The sequence below is a fragment of the Macaca thibetana genome, chromosome 10 (assembly GCF_024542745.1).
Source record: "Macaca thibetana thibetana isolate TM-01 chromosome 10, ASM2454274v1, whole genome shotgun sequence".
Lineage (NCBI taxonomy): Eukaryota > Metazoa > Chordata > Mammalia > Primates > Cercopithecidae > Macaca > Macaca thibetana.
The window spans coordinates 6,105,107-6,125,000 of record NC_065587.1 but is presented as its reverse complement, the minus strand read 5'-3'; the positions used below and the strand labels follow the sequence as shown (position 1 = coordinate 6,125,000).

Genomic DNA, 19,894 nt, shown 5'->3' with positions numbered 1-19,894 from the left:
ACAGAGGTATTTTGGTGTGTGATTGCTATGGCCTTTGTGCAAGGTTGTGGTTTTACAGAGCCTTTTGTGGTCATTTTTGTTATCAGGCATTTTTATATAAGAAGCCTCTCTTCATGGCCTTTCCTGGCTCCATTTCTCAGGAGTTTTCTTTGTTTGTTTTTTCTTTTTGTTTTTGTTTTTGTTTTGAGACAGAGTTTTACTCTTGCCGCCCAGGCTGGAGTGCAGTGGCTCAGTCTGGGCTTACTGCAACCTCTGCCTCCGGGTTCAAGCGATTCTCTTGCCTCAGCCTCCTATCTGGGATTACAGGTGCACACCACTATGCCCAGCTAATTTTTTTGTATTTTTAGTACAGACGAGGTTTCACCATGTTGACTAGGCTGGTCTCGAACCCCTGACCTCAAGTGATCCACCCATCTTGGTCTCCCAAAGTGCACCCAGCCTGTCAGGGGTTTTTTTTTTTTTTTTTTTTTTTTTTTTTTTTAGACGGAGTCTCGCTCTGTCGCCCAGGCTGGAGTGCAGTGGCCAGATCTCAGCTCACTGCAAGCTCTGCCTCCCAGGTTCACGCCATTCTCCTGGCTCAGCCTCCCGAGTAGCTGGGACTACAGGCGCCCGCCACCTTGCCCGGCTAGTTTTTTGTATTTTTTTTTAGTAGAGACGGGGTTTCACCGTGTTAGCCAGGATGGTCTCAATCTCCTGACCTCGTGATCTGCCCGTCTCGGCCTCCCAAAGTGCTGGGATTACAGGCTTGAGCCACCGCGCCCGGCCTACGCCTGTCAGGGTTTTTTAAACACAAGTGATTCCATTTTGATTCTGACAACTTTTTTTTTTTTTTTTTTTTTGAGACAGAGTCCCTCTCTGTTGCCCAGGCTGGAGTGCAATGGCACAGTCTCGGCTCACTAAAACCTCCGCCTCCCAGGCTTAAGCAATTTTCCTGCCTCAGCCTCCCGAGTAGCTGGATTACAGGCACATACCACCACACCTGGCTAATTTTTGTATTTTTAATAGAGATGGGGTTTCACCATGTTAGCCAGGCTGGTCTCAAACTCCTGACCTCAGGTGATCCACCCACCTTGGCCTTCCAAAGTGCTGGGATTACAGGCATGAGCCACCATGTCCGGCTGATTCTGACAACTTTGACACAAAGGAGGTGGCAGAGCTGAGGGCAGACCCAGTTTGGGAGATTCCAAAACCTGGCTCTCTCTGCAGTGCCATCCTTGAGCCTGAACAGTCACCTCCTTTACCTCCTTGTACCACAGAAGCACCTATTGAGAGACTAGAATCCGATTTTAAAACACCTGCCCTGAGAGAGACTTTGGAAACTGATTAGTGTTCAAGACCTGGCTGACAGGTGGGAAGGTGACTTGGAGAGAGAATCTCATGCAGGTACATGTGTGACGTCTGGTGTAGTAAGACCAGGGACCTGCTGGCCAGAGCCCCCTCCCCAGCCCCTAGAACTGGAATCCAGAACCAAAGGAGGGCACGTGTCTTGAGTGCACAGGACCAGACCACCAGGGTGCAGAAGGGCCCAGATGGAGTCCTGGTAGCTCAGCTGGTCAAGAGAAGACTTAGGGAAGAAGGTCCGTCTTCAGACCTCAAGGCTGCAAGGAGGACATAAATATATATATATACGTATATATATTTATAATTTTTTTTTTTTGAGATGGAGTTTCGCTTTGTCACCCAGGCTGGACTGCAGTGACACGATCTCGGCTTACTGCAACCTCTGCCTCCCAGGTTCAAGCGATTCTCCTGCCTCAGCCTCTGGAGTAGCTATCATGCACCACCATGCCAGCTAATTTTTTGTATTTTTTGTAGAGACGGGGTTTCACCGTATTAGCCAGGATGGTCTCGATCTCCTGACCTCATTGTGATCCACCCGCCTCAGCCTCCCAAAGTGCTGGGATTACAGGCATGAGCCACTATGCCCAGATTTTTTTTTTTTTTTTTTTTTTTTTTTTTTTTTTTTGAGACAGAATCTTGCTCTGTCGCCCAGGCTAGCATGCAATGGCATGATTTTGGCTCACTGTAACCTCCACCTCCAGGGTTCAAGTGATTCTCCTGCCTCAGCCTCCCTAGTAGCTGGGACTACAGGTAGTAGCTGGGACTACACCATATCCGATTAATTTTTGTATTTTTAGTAGAGACAGGGTTTCACCATGTTGGCCAGGGTAGTCTCCAACTCCTAACCTCAGGTGATCCACCTGCCTCGGCCTCCCAAAGTGCTGGGATTACAGGCATGAGTCACCACGCCCGGCCAGGGCATGAACATACTAGATGGCAGAGCTAGGATGGGACGGTGGGCTAACCTCCTGGTGGCAGGGACCGTGTCTTTCTTGTCCCTTGCTGTATTCCCCATGCAGCCTCAGTTTCTCCATCCATGAAATGGGAATAATAACAGTTGATCCTGGCTCCAAGGCCACCAGGGGGGAACATTTCTTCTGGAGGAACTTGAGAGAGGGGCCCACCCACCTTTACTGTCGGTGCGCCCACCCCAGGCTTGCCACAGGGGAGCCTCTGTTGGATTCTCCAATTTGTGAAACATAACACGTGTTGCTTCTGATGGGCCTGACACCCATCCTGCCATGGGCACTAACTGGCCTTGGGACAGTCCCTGAGAATTGGTGCACAGAGAGGGGCCGTGGCCATGACAGCCTAATCCCATTTGGTGCTAGAGTCACCATGAGTACCCTGGGCTCCCCCAGCGTCACGGTCCTATCTCAGGAACCTCCTTCTGCCGTGCAATCACCCTGGCAGCCGTCCCCAAGCCTTGGTGTGCCCCTGTGACTGTGCGTGGATTTTTTCTGTGCCTCATAGGGCAGTGGTGTCACCCTCCTCGCCCATCCCAGGGAAGGGATGGGACGGGCCCAGATGGCAGAGACTGTGGGGATAGAGCCAGGAACTCCCCATGGCTTTCCATGCCCAGCACGTTGCCAGGCCTCTTCCCGGGTGTCCAGGACTGACCAGGCTGCTCTGTGCAGAAGGGACTTTCGGGTCTGCTTTGAGGGAACACCAGGCTTCACCACCAGGGGGCAGAAGTGCCCCTCCAGAGCAAGCAGTGCCCGGGGAAAGTGGGCAGCTGAGGTCAGCAGCTGAGGGCAGCGCCCCGGGGACAGCGGGTGAGATGGAGGCTGTCTCTCTCTCCCCACCAGCCCGCAGGGCTGCAGCCCCAGCTCCGCCATTTGCTGACTCTGACCTCGGATATATGCCTTGGCCTCCCTGGGCCTCTGTTTCTCTGTCTGTAAGATGGGACTGGTCTCCCACTTGGCAGCCTTGTGGGGACGAGATGGGGCAGTATGTTTAATGGCCACCCCTGTACCATGCCTCTAGTACCCCTCCCTGGGCCCCGAACTGGCCCCTTCAGGGGTATGCTGTCTCCCCTTGGTTGGCCTGTGTCCCAGAGATCATGATGTTACTTGTAGTGCTAATGGACTAGAGCTCAGAGTCCCAGGTTCATGAGCCGCCTTGACTTACCGGTCTGTTCCTGTCCCTGGGGATGGGAACTGAGTCCAGCTGGGGCTGAGCCAGGCTTAGGGGTTGCAGGCCCTTCAGAAGGGTAGTTCTGAGGATATCAGGGTTCCCCCTCAGTGACCAGGGTCCTCTACCAGCTCCAGACACCCCGCTGGCCAGGGGGAGTTTGGAATGAGTTTGGGTGCTGGGGAGGAGAGGACATCTGGCCTGGTGACTTCTTGGAGCGGGGGCCGCTCTGGTGGCTTTGGGGATGTGTGAATGAGTCTGGAGGCTCTGGTGGCTTTGAGGATGTATGAATGAGTCTGGAGCGGGGGGTGGCTCTGGCAGCTTGGGGGATGTGTGACTGAGTCCCTTTGTCTCTTATTTCCTTAACAGGGGCATTTCCCTTCCCTGGTCTCAGACTCAAATGAGCCCTGCACAGGGCACCCCTCCACAATAAAATTGCTGGGTCCCCCAGCCCCTCATCAGACCCAGAAAGCCCCATAAGTGAGAGGAAGGCCCAGTGGGCACCTGGAGCCCTCGTGCCTGCTGGCAGGGGCAGTGCCCGGGTAGGAGCTGTCATGTGGGACTCAGGCCCAGCAAGGCTATCATCTGATGCTTCAGGGCGGCCAGAATCCAGGTTTCTGTGTCAGTCTCTCCGTTGTAAAATGTTGGCCGCATGCAGTTTGGTTTTTTTTTTTTCCTCCGACGCTGCAGGCCACACGGAACACACTCAGGGGCTGGACTCGGCCCTTTGTCCCCCAGCTGTCCCCTGCTCTGAGGGTTTGTGACAGCTCTGTCCCCTCTTGGCCTCTGCCTGGGGTTTCTGGCCCCAAGGGCAGCCCGCAGCTGTGCCCTCTCTACCTGTCATGGCCCAAACCCGGAGCGGTGGCCCTTTGCCTGAGCCTCCACTGTTCTCCTGGCACTGGGCTCTTGGCTGGAGACAGATTTTACACATCTGTGGCTGGGGCCAGGGAGAGGTTATAGCTAATTCCTTAACGCTGACTAGAGATGCCTTTTCTAAAGATATCTTTAAAATTCCTCAGCCATCCCCACCTCCGGAATTTCTGTCTGGCCGCTTCTCCCAGATGCCTGCGGCATTCCCAGCCCCGCCCCCCCACCCCCCACTGCCGCCGTTTCCCTCCTCCTTCCTCCCACCTCGGGCTGCCCATTTCTCTCTGATTTCTTTTTTTTTTTTTTTTTTTTTTTGAGACGGAGTCTCGCTCTGTCGCCCAGCCCAGGCTGGAGTACAGTGTCGCGATCTCGGCTCACTGCAAGCTCCGCCTCCCGGGTTCACGCCATTCTCCTGCCTCAGCCTCCCGAGTAGCTGGGACTACAGGCGCCCACAACCGCGCCCGGCTAATTTTTTGTAATTTTTAGTAGAGACGGGGTTTCACCGTGGTCTCGATCTCCTGACCTTGTGATCCGCCCGCCTCGGCCTCCCAAAGTGCTGGGATTACAGGCGTGAGCCACCGCGCCCGGCCTTCTCTCTGATTTCTTATCCCAAGCAGTCAGGCCTCCCTCCCTCTCTGGGGCTGGCCTCTCCTGCCAGCCAGGCCCTGCCAGCGGTCAGCAAGCGTGGGACCAGGCTGTGCTGAGCCCACAAAGCCAGGCTCTCCCGAGAGCCTGCCTCCGGCGTGGGAAACCGTTTCATCCCGTCTGGATCCCCGGCGGTTCTGCTTTGCTGCGTTTACACCAGTGGCCGTGACAGAGATTCTTCCTTACATCTGTCCAGCCTGGGCACTTTTATGAGGCATTTTCACCAATGTGGTCCAATGTAATCCCTTTATTTCTTATGAGATAAATGTTCATCCGTCCATAAAACCAAGTATCTATGAAGCACCCACTCCATGCGCTAGGCACGGGGACTGTAGCAGTGAACAAGTTGTTATGGTTCTTGCCCTCCTGGCTTACGGCATAGGATGGAAAAAAAGTCATCAGGTGACAGAGGACGACCCCTGAGCCTAATTGAGAGTGAAGGCGGTCAGAGACAGGGGCAACTAACTTCCCTGAAAGACATTCTAGGGCAAGGGAGGGACCTGCAGCTGGAGGGCAAGCAGGTCTCAAAGGCCCCTTCGAAGAGTCAAGGATCTGGGCTTTATCCTCTGTTTTAATTCTTTTCAGAGACAATTCAGTACACGCCTTAGTATTTTTATATGTTTTGTTGGTGGTGGTGGTGGTGGTGGTTTTTTTACAGCAATAAGGTAGGAAATCCATGTCTGGCTATGAAATTTGGTTTGGGATCTAAAAGATACAGTGTTCCTGTAAGTTTGAGAGTGTGGGCTGGGCACAGTAGCTCATGCCTGTAATCCTAACACTATGGGTGGCCAAAGTGGGAGGATTGCTTGAGTCCAGGAGTTTGAGACCAGCCTGGACAACATAGCAAGACCCTGTCTCTATTAAAAAATTTTTTTTAAATTGGCCAGGGAGCCAGCTGTGGTGGTTCACACCTGTAATCCTAGCATTTTGGGAGGCCGAGGTGGGAGGATCACCTGAGGTCAAGAGTTCGAGACCAGCCTGGCCAACATGGTGAAACCCTGTCTCTACTAAAAATAAAAAAAATAAAAAAACTAGCCAGGCATGGTGGCAGGTGCCTGTAATCTCAGCTACTCAGGAGATTGAGGCAGGAGAATTGCTTGAACCCAGGAGGCGGAGGTTTGCAGTGAGCCATGATTGCACCATTGCACTCCAACCCGGGCGACAAGAGCGAAACTCCATCACACACACACAAAATTAGCCAGGCACGGTGGCACATGCCTTGTAGTCCCAGCTACTCAGGAGGCTACCATGGGAGGGTTGCCTGAACCCAGGAGGTAGAGGCTGCGGTGACCACGATGGTGCCACTGCATTCAACCTGGGCCACAGAGTGAGATTCCGTCTCAAAAAGAAAAAGAAAACGTGTACAGCACTTGACGGTTAGTTTACAAAGCACCTGTTGCTGCCTGTAGGCCCCCAGCTGCCTGTGAGATGAACCGGTCCATTCCACTTTACTGACGAGCAAGTTTGTCTGTTTATGGCTCTGTCTCCCAAAGACAATGGTATTTATGTTTATGTCTGGAACACAGCAGGTGCCCAGGAGACACTGGTTGATTTGCACTAAACAAAGACTCTTCACGAGGCTCTCTTACATTTTATTTTTATTTTTATTATTTTTTGAGACAGAGTTTCGCTCTTGTTGCCCAGGCTGGAGTGCAATGGCGCGATCTCAGCTCTCTGCAACCTCCGCCTCCCAGGTTCAAGCGATTCTCCTGCCTCAGCCTCCTGAGTAGCTGGGATTACGGGCATGCGCCACCATGCCCGGCTAATTTTTGTATTTTTAGTAGAGATGAGGTGTCTCCATGTTGACCCAGCTGGTCATGAACTCCTGACCCAGGTGATCCTCCCACCTCGGCCTCCCAAAGTGCTGGGATTAAGGCACGAGCCACCACCTCTCTCTTACATTTTATATGGGGCTTTCCCAGCTCCTGGAGCTGTGGCTGTCACCCCCCATCTGATGGAGGGGTCAGGTGAGCCTTGTGGGAATCCCAGAAGCTGGGGACTGGGAAGGGCCCCGTGCAAGGGGCTGGACGCTCCCTGTGGTGAGGCCCAACTTTGCCGTTTGTTGATTGCACAATGTTGGGCAAGTTATTTCACTCTGCGAGCCTCAATGTCCTCAACTGAAAAATGGGGAGAATAATAACCTCTGCCTCACGGAAGTAGTTCATGTTAGTTCATGTGAGGAGATCAGACATCTAAAAGTGCTCTGCAAAGCAGGCAGGAAGCACCAGCTGTGCCCTGCCTTCACTGGGATCACTCTGCCCCCACCACAGAGACTTGGGAAGCTCTGCTTGGTTTTACCATCCAAGAGACCTGGGGGTGGGGAATAAGGAGCAAACCCTCTACTTCTTCAAGCCGCCAATCCAGCAAATCCTCCAGGCAGCCAGGCAATGCTGAAGTCCCCCTCCAAGGGGGTGTAGGCTGAGGCCGGGTGGGGTGGGTTCTTGGGCAGAGGTGCCTGGAGGGGAGTGAAGGCCTCTACCCAAAGTCCTCATGAGAAGTGGGTGGGGAAGCCTGTGTTCAGGTGAGGGGTACGGAGGCACCTTTGTGGCACAGCCTTTGCGAGGAGGGACGTAAGGGAGAGACCGCCGGGGCCGGGGTCGCTGGACATCGTGTGGACGCGACCGCAGTGCCGGGCGGGGGGCGGGCGCTTGGGCTTGGGCCCTGCGCCCCGAGCGTGTTGGTTTCCTGTGGACACGTGGGGCCCTCGGAAGAGGGGAGGAGGGCGAGCACGTCCCCAGAGGGCAGACCGAGCGGGGCGTCGCGGCAGCTGCGGCCGCGGAGACGCCGGCTCCGCCTCTTGTACACGCCCCCTCGCCTGAGGCCCCGCCCCGCCCGCGATGCCCCGCCCCTCCCCCCCGTCCCCCCCCCCCCCCCCCCCCCCCCCCCGGGGCGCCGCGACCCGCCCCCGCCCCCGCCCCTGGGCCCGCCCCCGGCCTGCGTTTGCGCCGGGTCCGTGCTGGCCGCGCGCCTGGCGCTCCACGCTGAGTCGCTCCGTGCAATGATTAACCCGGCGGGGCGGCAGGCGCGGGACCCGAGACGGAGGCGCGGGGCCGGGGCGGGACCCCTCAGGGCCGCTCGGCTTCCTGCTCTCGCCCGAGTTTCCGCGTAGAGGGCGCAGCGCCGGCCCGGGGCCCTTGGCGCGGCGTGGCGCAGGGCGCGGCGTGGGGCGCGCGTGGGCGCGGCGCAGGCGGCCCGGGTCACCATGAGGACTCTCCGCAGGTTCAAGTTCATGAGTTCGCCCAGCCTCAGTGACCTGGGCAAGAGAGAGCCGGCCGCCGCCGCGGACGAGCGGGGCACGCAGCAGCGCCGGGCCTGCGCCAACGCCACCTGGAACAGGTAAGGCCGCGCCCTCCCGGCCAGCTGGAGGTCCCGGAGCGAGGGGAGAGGACCCTCGAGCCGTCCGCGGGCGAGGGGCCGCCCCGAGCCAGGAACCGTGCCGAAGGCGGCGCGACGCTTCACAGTTTGCAAAGAACTTGCCCTGCCGGAGTGGTGCGGCCCTGGAGGAAAGTTCAGTGCAGCGTGGTTCCAGAACCCAGGAAAGGGAGCGAGGCCCGCCAGCGCCCGGGGCTGTCCCAGAAGCGCCCGGCGGGTGGGCGGCGGGGTGGGCCGGGAACCCGCGTGCCCGCCTCCCACCCGGGGTCTTTCCACGTCTCCACTCCGGTGCTCGTGACAACCCGGGAGGTTAACGGAGCAGGAAGTATTTTTCCCATTTTGCGGTTGAGCACAGGAGCCTCGGGGCTCAGTGGGTGGGTCGCGCAGGCTTCCTGTGTCTCTTTAAGGTCCCTTAGGCTTTCCCAGGAGAGGCCCCCTGTCCTCCAGCTGTCAGCAGGGGGTGCGGCAGCTGCGAGGCATTCTTTAGAGGACCCTCCTCCAGGGGTCATTCCCAGACAAGCAGGGGCCTGGGAAGCCCCTTCCCCCAGCTTTGTTTGAGGAGCAAGGCTGGGATCCGAAAAAGAAACGATTTATTTAGTGGAACTCGCCAGTGTCTCTGCTCCCTAGGAAAATGAGAGGCAGGAGAAAGTGGGGGAGGCTGTGGACGCTGCCCCTCTCGCCCCCACACCTGGCAGTGAAATCTTGCCAGATGCTCCACCGGCTGTGGTCTTGGCCACCAGGAACCCGGCTGTCACTTGGACACACGTTGTTTTCAGTTCATTGAATGCATTGTGAGCCAGCGAGATCCTCTTCAAACGTGGTGTCTTCTGTCTCTGAGTTGCAAACTGCTAGAGGGCTGGCAAGTGCCTGCCTCCGTTTCCCTGTCCTGTCAGTGGATATTCGCATTCCTCTCTGTGGGGGAGGGCTGGTGTGGGAACAGTGAAGGAAGGACTCCTGTTGGGAAATCTCACTGAGCCAGCGACTCCGCAGTGTCTTAAGAGCTGTGTTCTCCACCAGGCACGGCGGCTCACACCTGTAATCCTAGCACTTTGGGAGGCCAAGATGGGAAGATTACTTAAGCCAGGGAGGTCGAGGCTGCCATGAGCCATGATGCCACCACTGCACTCCAGCGTGGGTGACACAGCAAGACCCTATCAAAAAAAAAAAAAAAGTATTCTTCTCCAGTATTGAGATGAAAGCCATCTCTTTCTCCTTGTTTCTCTGCTGTGATTTAGAGGAAAGAGGTAAATAGACTTATTTCAAATCCCAGCTCTGCCCTTTCCCTACTCTGTGGTCTTGAGCAAGTCACTTAACCTTTGTGGTCCTCAATTTCCTTATCCATAAAATGGACCCATAATAGTACCCACCTGAGGGGGCTGTTGTAGGGATGAAATTTGAACATGCAAAATAAAGCCCTCAACACAGGGCTTAACACATAGTAGATCCTCTGTACCTCACAGCTCAAGCCCAGACTCACGCAGGGGATGGGTGTCGGGGTGTCCCTGTAGGGATGGCGTTTGGAGGGCTCCACAGGAGTCAGCCAGCTCCTGAGCACCCACCGACAGCCACTTGGTGAGCTCCCTCCCACCCCCGAGTTGGGGTGTACTGCTGCGGGTCCCCAGACAGGTGGGGGCAGTGGCTGTTTGCTGGCTCAGAAGGCTTAGACACTGCCATCACCCCACCTTGGGTGACCCTGGAGTGGGCTCAGAGTCTCAAGTGTCTTCTCAGAGGTCAGGGAGGCCTTGCAGGCAGAGGCTGCCTGAGTCCCGCCCCCAGATTTCGCTCAGCAGCCTGGCGGATTACAGAGGAATGCCAGCCCCTCCCTGCAGCACCTTCAGGGCTCCAGGTCTCCCAGCCCTTAGGCCTGCGTCAGCTCCCGCCGCCCCGGGCAGCAGGGACACAGCCATTTCCTGCACTCCTCTTCTGTGCCACACCCCAGGCCAGACCCGTTCACCGCCCTTAACTGACTTTGCCACTCTCCTAGCCCAGTGAGGGAGGTATTACCAGCACCCCCCACCGAGAGAGGCAGAAGGACAGAGAGAGCACCCAGGAGACCTGCCCAGTTATCCATCACCTGCGCAGGATGCAGCAGAGCCTGCGCCCGGGCTCTCCTCCCCAGCAGATGTGGGAGATGGAGCCAAGAGAAGGCAAAGTGCCTTCCCCAGCCAAGTCCCTGAGTGGAAACCGCAGGGGGCAGGGCACCCCTTCTGGTCCCTGTCTGCCTGCTCCTGCTTCTAGCAGTGCTCCCTGCCAGGGCCCCCCAGGACAACAGGTCTGTGCAGGGTCAGGACAGGCGTGTCATTCTGCAGGGCCTGGCTTGCCAAGCCTTGTGCTCCTCATAGTGAGTCTAGTACACACCCCCTTTTATCTGTGTGACTGTATTAGCTTCCCAGAGCTGCTGTAACAAAGATCACAAACTTGGTGGCCCAAAACAGCAGAAATCTGTTCCCTCACAGTTCTGGAGCCAGAAGCTGGAAGTCCAGGTGTCACTACCACCAGAGGCTCTAGGGGAGGAGCCTTCCCTGCTTCTTGCAGCTTCTGGTGGCTCCTTGGCTTGTGGCTGCATCACTCCGATATGTACCTCCCCATGGCTTTCATTTCCATGTCCAAGTCTCCCTCTCCTGTCTCTTTCTCTTTTTTTTTATTTTTTTCTTTCTTGAGATGGAGTTTCGCTCTTATTGCCCAGGCTGGAGTGCAATGGTGCCATCTCAGCTCACTGCAGCCTCTGCCTCCCAGATTCAAGCAATTCTCCTGCCTCAGCCTCCAGAGTCGCTGAGATTACAGGTGCCCACCATCACGCCCAGCTGATTTTTTGTGCTTTTAGTAGAGACGGGGTTTCACCGTGTTGGTCAGGCTGGTCTCAAACTCCTTACCTCAGGTGATCCACCTGCCTCGGCCTCCCAAAGTGCTGGGATTACAGGTGTGAACCACCATGCCTGGCCTCTTTTTTTTTTTTTTTTTTTTGAGATAGAATCTTGCCCTGTCGCCCAGGCTGGAGTGCAGTGGCACAATCTCAGCTCACTGCAACCTCTGTCTCCTGGGTTCAAATGATTCTCCTGTCTCAGCCTCCTGAGTAGCTGGGATTACAGGTGTGCACCACCATGCCCAGCTAATTTTTGTTTTTGTTTTTGTTTTTTTGAGATAAGAGTCTCACTCTGTCACCCAGGCTGGAGTGCAGTGGTGCAATCTCGGCTCATTGCATTCTCCACCTGCGATTCTCCTGCCTTAGCCTCCTGAATAGCTGGGATTGTAGGTGCCTACCACCACGCCCAGCTAATTTTTGTATTTTTAGTAGAGACAGGGTTTCACCTTGTTGGCCAGGCTGGTCTCAAACTCCTGACCTCAGGTGATCCACCTGCCTCGGCCTCCAGAAGTGCTGGGGTTGCAGGCGTGAGCCACTGCACTGGCTTCCCTCTCCTTTCTCTTGTAAAAACACTAGTTATTGGATTTAGGGCCCTTCCTTCATTAAGGACCATCTCCAGATCCTTAATTAAATACCGCTGCAAAGAACCTATTTCCATAGTGTAAGGCTTGCTGTGTCATGAGAACTGAATCCAAGTCATTGATTGATTGATTCATTCATTCATTGACTGTGCTGGCACTGGGCTGCTCAGGACATAAATTCAGAGAACAGCCTCCTGGAGCTGAGAGTTTCCAGAGGGAAGCATTGGTGAATAAACGAGGAGGCAAGTAAACGCAGGTGGGCTTGGTGCTGGGAAGAAGGCGAACCAGGGGCGCTGGAGTGCTGAGCATTTCCCTGGGCGTCTGCCTTCCTTTCTTTCCTTCATGGAGGTTGATTCTGTAGGTGTGCAGGAAATGTTTGGTTTTTCTCTTTTGAGAGAGGGTCTTGCTCTGTCACCTGGGCTGGAGTACAGTGGCACAATCATGGCTCTGGCAGCCATGACTTCCCAGGCTCCAGCGATCCTCCCCTCTCAGCCTCCCAAGTAGCTGCAGGTGTGTGCCATCACACCGGCTAATTTTTTTTTTTTTTTTTTTTTGTATTTTTGGTGAAGATAGGGTTTCGCCATATTGCCCAGGCTGATCTCGAACTCCTGAGCTCAAGCAGTCCACCTGCCTAGGTCTCCCAGAGTGCTGGGATTGTAGGCATAAGCCACTGCACTGGGCCCAGGAAGTGTTTGTAAGGGAGCTGTGGATGCCAGGCTGGCCTGCCGGCCGGGCCCCCCTTAGGCAACATAAACCAGGACTGCAGAGATGGTTTCCTGAGTGCCCACTCCTTATGTATTGGTCCCATTTTGCCCCTAGCCTGTGACAGGTCTGCTGCTCATTGCGAAGGCTGCAGAGATGTGTCCCCATCAGACTCTCCCAGGCTGGTGGGGTGACAGATAAAGACATGAAGGCTGATGTGCCACACCCCTGGCACCCCCATCCTTATCCCCTTCCTTCCTTCCTCCCTCCTCAAGGGCCCCTGGTCCCTATTCCCTGCTAGCTCCCAGGCAGCTCCACTTCCCTCCGCCCTGGGTCTGGCCCCTGTCCCTGCAGGGCCTCCAGCCATGAAGGTCATGCTCTTGGGTTGTGGGGCCAAGTTGTGCTTTCACATCTTCCCACTGGAGGAGGAGGCGGGACGGGAGTGGCCACTGGGGCGTGCCCTGCAGGCAGAGCTGAAGTAGCCCTGGGGAGGGCCTGTGTGGAGGAGGGCCTGTACGCCAGCCTGAGGAGCCGGGGCATGAGGGTGCCCTGCTTGGAGGCTCCGGCAGGGGCAGGCGGCCCAGTGACCCCTCACTAGGCCCCAGCTGCCAGCATGCCCTCGGAGGACTCTGTGCTTGTGCCCTAGGCCTGGCCCCAGCCTCTGCCTCCTGGCAGGGATACATCTTGCCATCCCCTCCTGCCTCCCCCAGCCCTGGAGGCTGTAGAGAAACTTCCAAAAGATGCCGCAGATCCAGAGCAGGCCCCCAAATGCCATGAGGGCATGTGGGGGTACCAAGCCCTCTGAGCCAGTGCCCCACCGGACCATGAGGGCACGTGGGGGTACCCAAGCCCTCTGAGTCAGTGCCCCGCCAGTTGCCCTCACCTCTGTCCGGGGATCCCCAGCAGGGCAGACCACTGCAGGAGACCCCAGCTGGGGGTGGGAGGAGCTCCCCAAGCCCCACCCCTGCAGTCCACCCCAACACAGACCCCTCCATGCGTTTGGGCCGAAGGGCCTCAACCATGATGGGACACTTCCTCCTTGCCAGGCCTGTGTCTCCCAAATGCTTGAGGCTTTAGAGAGCCAGGCCTACCTCCCCCTTGAAGTGGAGGCCCAGGCAGGCAGGAGTAGTGCGTGGCCCCAAGATGCCGGCCTGGTGCAGGGCCGGTGATGACTCACTTCTCACTCACTCCGCACAAATCCACTTCCAAGGCTAGGGTGACTGTCTTCAGCCTACAAATGGGGAAACCTGGCTGGACGTGGTGGCTCATGCCTGTAATCCCAGCTACTCGGGAGGCTGAGGCAGGAGAATCGCTTGAACCTGGGAGAGGGAGGTTGCAGTGAGTCGAGACCACGCCACTGCACTCCAGCCTGGGAGACAGAGCGAGACTACAACACAAAAAACAAATAGGGAAACCAATGCCAGAGGAGAAAAGGGACTCAAAATCCCCTGCTAATGTCAGGGTCTGGGGTCTGAACCCAGGTCTAACATGGGGCCAGGACACAGGGACACATGTGGGTTCATGTTCCGGCTGGAGCCAGGGTGAGGTGGGTGTTGATGGCAAGAGCTGGCTTCCATAGCTAGGGTGGGAGCACAAGGGCAGGGCCCTATAGGACCTTGTCTGCACTCCCTAGTCGTGGACAGGAACCAGCTGAGGCCGTGACCACTCCAGCCACCTGCCCCAACCCTGCACCCATGTCTCTCCCAGCAACACTGTGCTCCTCATTACATAGCAGTGGTACCACCTACACCCCGACCTGTACTGGGCCCTGTGGATGAACTTTCATTCCCCACAGCAACCTTTAAGGTGAGCTCAATACTCCCATTTTGCAGATGAGCAAACTGAGGCTCAGAACGGTACAGGGAGGTCAAGCGCGGTAGCTCACACCTGTAATCCCAGCACTTTGGGAGGCCGAGGCGGGTGGATCACCTGAGGTCAGGAGTTCACGATCAGCCTGGCCAACATGGTGAAACCCCATCTCTACTAAAAATAAAAATAAAAAATTAGCCCATTGTGGTGGCGGGCGCCCATAGTCCCAGCTACTCGGGAGGCTGAGGCAGGACAATCGCTTGAACCTGGGAGGTGGAGGTTGTAGTGAGCTAAGATTGCGCCGTTGCACTCCAGCATGGGGGACAGAGTGAGACTCTGTCTCAAAAAAAAAAAAAAAAAAAAAAAAAAAAAAAACAGTACAGGGACTGCCCAGGTTCATGCAGTGAGTTGGGGCGGAAGCTGGGATTCAACCTAGGTCTCGCTAGAAGCATGTGCTCATAGGGGTCTCTGAAGGCCAGAGGATGTTGGCTGAAGCCTCCAGGCTGGATGGGGGCCTGGACACAGTGAGGGGGCCTGTGTCTGGCTCCCCGCCACCCCTGCCTGCGGCTCCCCACCACCCCCTGCCTGCGGCTCCCCACCACCCCCTGCCTGCTTGCTCTGGGTCCCAAGCTCCCTGCCCCTTGGAAGCAGCCTGGGCAGATCTCTTGCCCTAGTTCCCAGAACCTGTGACTGTGAGGCTTTATGTGTTGAAAAGGACTTTGTAATCACAAGGGTCTGTGTGAGGGAGAGGCGGGGGTAAAAGGGACAGGGATGCAGTGACGGACTCAGAGAGCTGGGAAAGTGTCACACTGCTGGCTGTGAAAATAGAGGAAGGGGCCGTGAGCCGAAGAATGTGGGCACCTCTGGGAGATGGAAAAGGCAGATATTTCTCCCCCAACCCGAGCCTCCAGAAGGAACAGCCCCACCAACACCTTGATTTTAGTCCAGGAAAATGGATTTAGAACGTCCAGGCCAGGTGCAGTGGCTCGCACCTGTAATCTCAGCACTTTGGAAGGCAAGTGCAGGCGAATCACCTGAGGTCAGGAGTTCAAGATCAGCCTGGACAACATGGTGGAACCCCATCTCTACTCAAAATACAAAAATTAGCCGGGTGTGGTGGTGCACATCTGTAATCCCAGGTCCTCTGGGGGCTGAGGCAGGAGAATCGCTTGAGCCCGGGAGGCGGAGGTTGCAGTGAGCTGAGATTGTACCGATTTGCACCACTGCACTCAGCCTGGGCGACAGAACGAGACTCCATCTCAAAAAAAAACAGAAAAAAAGAACTTCTGACCTCAGAACCACAAGGGAACAAATTTGAGTTGTTTTCAGCCACCAAGTTAGGGGTGATTTGTTACGGCAGCCGTGGAAACCCACACACTGAGCAACTCTTCTTCCCTCGCGTGCGCGGTGGTACGCCGCTCTGACCCCCCACCCGCACCCCTCCCCACCCTGCCTCGTGCTGGGGAGGCGGAGGGTGGAAGTGGGATGTGAGGCAGAGGGGCCTGAGGATGGGCAGGCAGCCAAGGGGAGCCACGGGCACGGCACCGTCCCCCTCCACGGCCTGTTCTGGACAGACGGGGCGGAGCCCAGCTTTGCTGAGTGAGCCTAGGTGCCCCCATACAGCCCTAGGGTAGACCCAGCCAGGGTGGCCACAGGCAGGTGCCCTCACATCAGCCCCAGGGCCTCAGCCCTTCTTCAGCCCAAGCCCCAGTGGCAGCAGATCTCAGCACTGCCAGGCACCATGGAGCCTCCCTAAGGGTCGTGCCCTTCTCTCCCTCACCTGCACCCGCCCAGCGCTCAAGAGGGGCCGGCCCCCCTGCTGGGACTTGGCCTCAGGAGGACTTACCCTCCTGGGGTGTGAGGCCCTGCCCTGGGAGGGCACTGCCTGCTGGGGCTGGGGGGCTTCCTAGAGGAGGCCGTCCACATCTGGACAAGGGAGGTCAAAGCCACGGCAGTGTCCCATGTGGTTTCCAGGGGACATTTACACCTGCACCAACTGGGCCTGTCTGTTGGGCCCGGAGGGGCAGCTGGGGTTTCGTTTCTGTTTTGGGAGATGACAGGTCACGTGAGACCCTCCCACCCTCCCCGCCCTTCCTCTATCCCTGAGTGGCCCGCAGCGGAGGCTTTCTCGTTTACCAAACACCCTTCCCCCACCGGCTCCAAGGGTTTGGGTGGGGGTGGAGAGGAGCAGAGGTCCTGAGCGGCCTGGGGGTGGGGGAGGGGCCTCTGTGGGTGCCAGGCTGTGTGACTCTGTCTTCTCCTGTAACCTGGGGCCTGGTGGTTAGAGGACTGAGAAGCCACAGAGTAGGTGGGCCCAGGCCGGGTGTGGCCAAGGAGTGGTAGATGCAAGCCCCACCCTATAGCTTCACGGAAAAGGCTGCAGGGCAGGGCAGGGCAGGGCATGGCATGCTGACCTTACAGCAACCCGGGCGGTGGCACTGTACTGAGAAGTCCATTTTCCTGCTGGGGACCCTGAACCACTGAGTGGTTAGGTGGTAACTTGGCCGAGTTACCCAGCCTGTAAGTGTAGTGCTGGGATTCAAACCCAGGCCTGCACCTTGGACCAACCTGGGGATGGGAGGAAGTTCAAGGTCCTCGGAGGGAGGAGGCAGGGGTGGGGAGTGTGGATGGGAGAACGTCCAGGGCAAGGAGCCCAGGAGAGGCTCAGGCCCCTGGGTGGGGAAGGGCGCGCCACGGCATTTGTGGGCAGGTGTTCTCGGGCAGGTGCTTGCTGGGCTTTGCTCTGTGCAGCCAGAGTGTGAGGCTAGGTGGGGCGTCGGGAGGTCTAACCGTGAGCCAGGTAGACCCTTCCTCCCCTAAAAAGAAGACCATGGTCAAAGTAGCTCTCCCACACAGCTGCAAGCAAGGGCAGGTGGAGGGCGAGCCCCAGGCAGAGGGAACAGCGGGACGGAGGCCCGGCGCGGGAAGAAGCCACAGCAGCTCCAGCCTGGGGCCTCAAGGGGATAGTGAGGAGGGCTGTGTGAGTGACACCAGACCCCAAGAGGGCCGCAGGTCGGGGGAGAACTTCTTCCAGACGCCCTATGGTGTAGAGTCACCTCTGGCAGGGCGACCAGAGTGGGCTGGAGGCCCCCAGGAGGTTTAATGAACAGGAAAGAAGGACAGGCTGCTCAGGGCAGGTCACTGAGGACAGCAGGGCTGAAGCCTGGGACCCACTGTGAGCCTTGGCAGCCCTGGCGACACCACTGCACTGTCTCCTCTGCCTGAATTGGGTCCAGCAGTGGCTCCACCATGCACTGTAAGGGAGGCCTGGGCTCCAGGAGAGAACTTGGAAAGGCGCCCCTGAACCTCCATCCAGGGTCTGGAGACAGTGGCTGGGAGTACCTCCGCCCGCCATATCCCAGAGGCCCTCCCAGTCAATGCAGGGCTCCACCGCCTCCAACCCACCCCAGCAGCTGCCACAGGGCTGGAGGGCGTCTGCAGCTGCCAGGATTGCAGGGTGGCTGCTGTTGGGGGACAGCTGGTTTCCTAGCAGACTTCCCTTGGGATTTTCAACTTTTTTTAGTCTGCAAGTGTGGGCGGGGGCAGCTCTACTGTGACATCGTTGTGGGGCTGGGGCCACCCCAGGGCTTCTCGCAGGGGAGCATCATCCCAGCCATGAGGGGATGACCAGCCACCAGCCTCTCCCCTGGGCCGGCTCATCTTTCAAACTCACTGGCGGTGACGCTCTTAGGATTCCCGACTTACAGACAGTAAACAAAGGTAGAGAGCCCGTGTCACCAGCCAGGGGACTAAGGAGCATTCCGGTACAGTCGGGCACCCCAGGCCAGGGATGCGTATCTGGCGTGATCTCGGCCGGTGCCCGCTGAGAAGCTGATGAAGCCCTGGGCAGAGCTGGGTCTCAGCCTGCAGCCGGGCCAGGCCAAGCACCAGCTGTGGAACCTGGCACAGCCCCCAAGCTGCTCAGAGCCTCCTGGAAGCATGTGGAATATGAGGCCTGTGAGTGCCCCGCACCTGAGGGGACAGGGAGACAGGAAGCCCTGCCCAGCCCCGGCTCCGTGTGCGGACGCTGCCTGGAAGAAGGAGCACAGGGGAGTTCGGGTGCACAGGGGTCCAAGATGCCGGCTGCTCTGTGACTTCCAGCAGAGGACTTAGCCACTTGGGCCTTGGTTTTCTCATCTGCAAAATGGGTGGCCAAGTCACAGGCAAGGGTAGAGTTAAAGCAGGGGAGGACGTTAGGAGCGTGGTGGCGGCTGCCTGCTTTGTGGTGTGGGCAGCATCCTGTGGACAGCCGTCCCCTCCAAGGTGAGAAGTGTGGTGCTGGTCTGCCATAGGAGCCTTAGCGCTGCAGCCAGGTCCTGGGTGGGAGGTGGCTGTTGTACCCAGACCTGGTTCTCACCCTGAGGACCTCGCGGCCAGCAGCGGGCACTCGTGACCAGGAAAGTGAATCAGCAAAGTGCTGGTGGAGAGTCAGCACTGGGAAGGAAAGGGTCAGGGGTCAGAGGGCTTCTCGAAGGTAGTAGCCTCTGAATCAAGATGAATAGCTGCTTGCCTCATGGATAGGGACGAGAAGGGCCTTCCAGACAGGAGGGGCAGTGGGTACTGAGACCCAGAGATGTGGTGCCGCCCGGAGGGTCCTACACTGCCTGGGGTCAGAGATCAGGATGCCTGGGAGTGTGGGGAGGGTCCATGTCGGGAGGACCCTGGATGCTGCCTGCAGGACCTCAGGCTGTGCCTGCCGGGCAGTGGCTGCCTCACAAAGCCCTGGGCAGGGAAGGAACTGCGGCCTCCGCAGAGGGTGGATGTGGAGAGGTGGGAGGCCGGCTCGTGTCATCTGAGGTCCAGGCAAGCCGGGAAGGGGCGCAAGAGAGCTCTAGGAGGTAGAAATAGGCCGGACTTCCCGACCTCAGGTGATTCGACCTCCTCAGCCTCCCAAAGTGCTGGGATTACAGGCATGAGCCACCCTGCCCAGCCTAATTTTTGTATTTTTAGTAGAGACAAGATTTCGCCATGTTGGTCAGGCTGGTCTCAAACTCCTGACCTCAAGTGATCTGCCCATCTTGGCCTCCCAGAGTGCTGGGATCACAGGAGTGAGCCACCGCACCTGGCCTGTTTTCGGTTTGTGTAGAGGCAGGATCTCACTGTGTTGCCCAGGCTGGTCTTGACCTCCCATCCTCAAGCAATCCTCCTGCCTTGGCCTCCCAGAGTGTTGGGATTACAGGCGTGAACCACTGCACCCTGCTGCCACAGCTACCTTCACATCACAACAGTCGCGTTGAGCAGTTGTAACAGAGGCTGGTGACCCATGAAGCCTAAAAGATTTGCTTTCTATCCCTTCACAGAAAATGTTTGCCAGCGCCTGCCTTAGAGACTTTTGTTTTGTTTTGTTTTGTTTGAGATGGAGTCTCGCTCTGTCACCCAGGCTGGAGTGCAGTGGTGCTATCTCGGCTCACTGCAAGCTCCGCCTCCCGGGTTCCCGCCATTCTCCTGCCTCAGCCTCCTGAGTAGCTGGGACCACAGACACTCGCCATCCCACCCTGCTGATTTTTTATATTTTTAGTAGAGACGGGGTTTCTCCATGTTAGTCACGATGGTCTCGATCTCCTGACCTTGTGATCCGCCC

General features: G+C 57.3%; 2 protein-coding genes across 6 annotated transcripts in view; one reads left to right on the top strand and one right to left on the bottom strand.

The window, feature by feature from the left end:
- Nucleotides 1–19,894, bottom strand: part of SULT4A1 (sulfotransferase family 4A member 1) — a 996,812-nt gene that overhangs the window by 853,038 nt on the left and 123,880 nt on the right. The window lies entirely within an intron of this gene.
- Nucleotides 1–19,894, top strand: part of PRR5 (proline rich 5) — a 71,425-nt gene that overhangs the window by 25,316 nt on the left and 26,215 nt on the right. For 3 of the 5 annotated variants that reach the window (XM_050805936.1, XM_050805937.1, XM_050805935.1), the window contains exon 2: nucleotides 8,206–8,322. The exons of 1 other annotated variant lie outside the window; for it this stretch is intronic. In XM_050805936.1, the coding sequence (XP_050661893.1) occupies nucleotides 8,216–8,322 (107 nt within the window). In that variant the 5' untranslated portion in view covers nucleotides 8,206–8,215. Of the gene's footprint in view, nucleotides 1–8,188; nucleotides 8,323–19,894 lie in introns of those variants that run through there. One more of the 5 variants, XM_050805934.1, reaches the window with a different exon arrangement.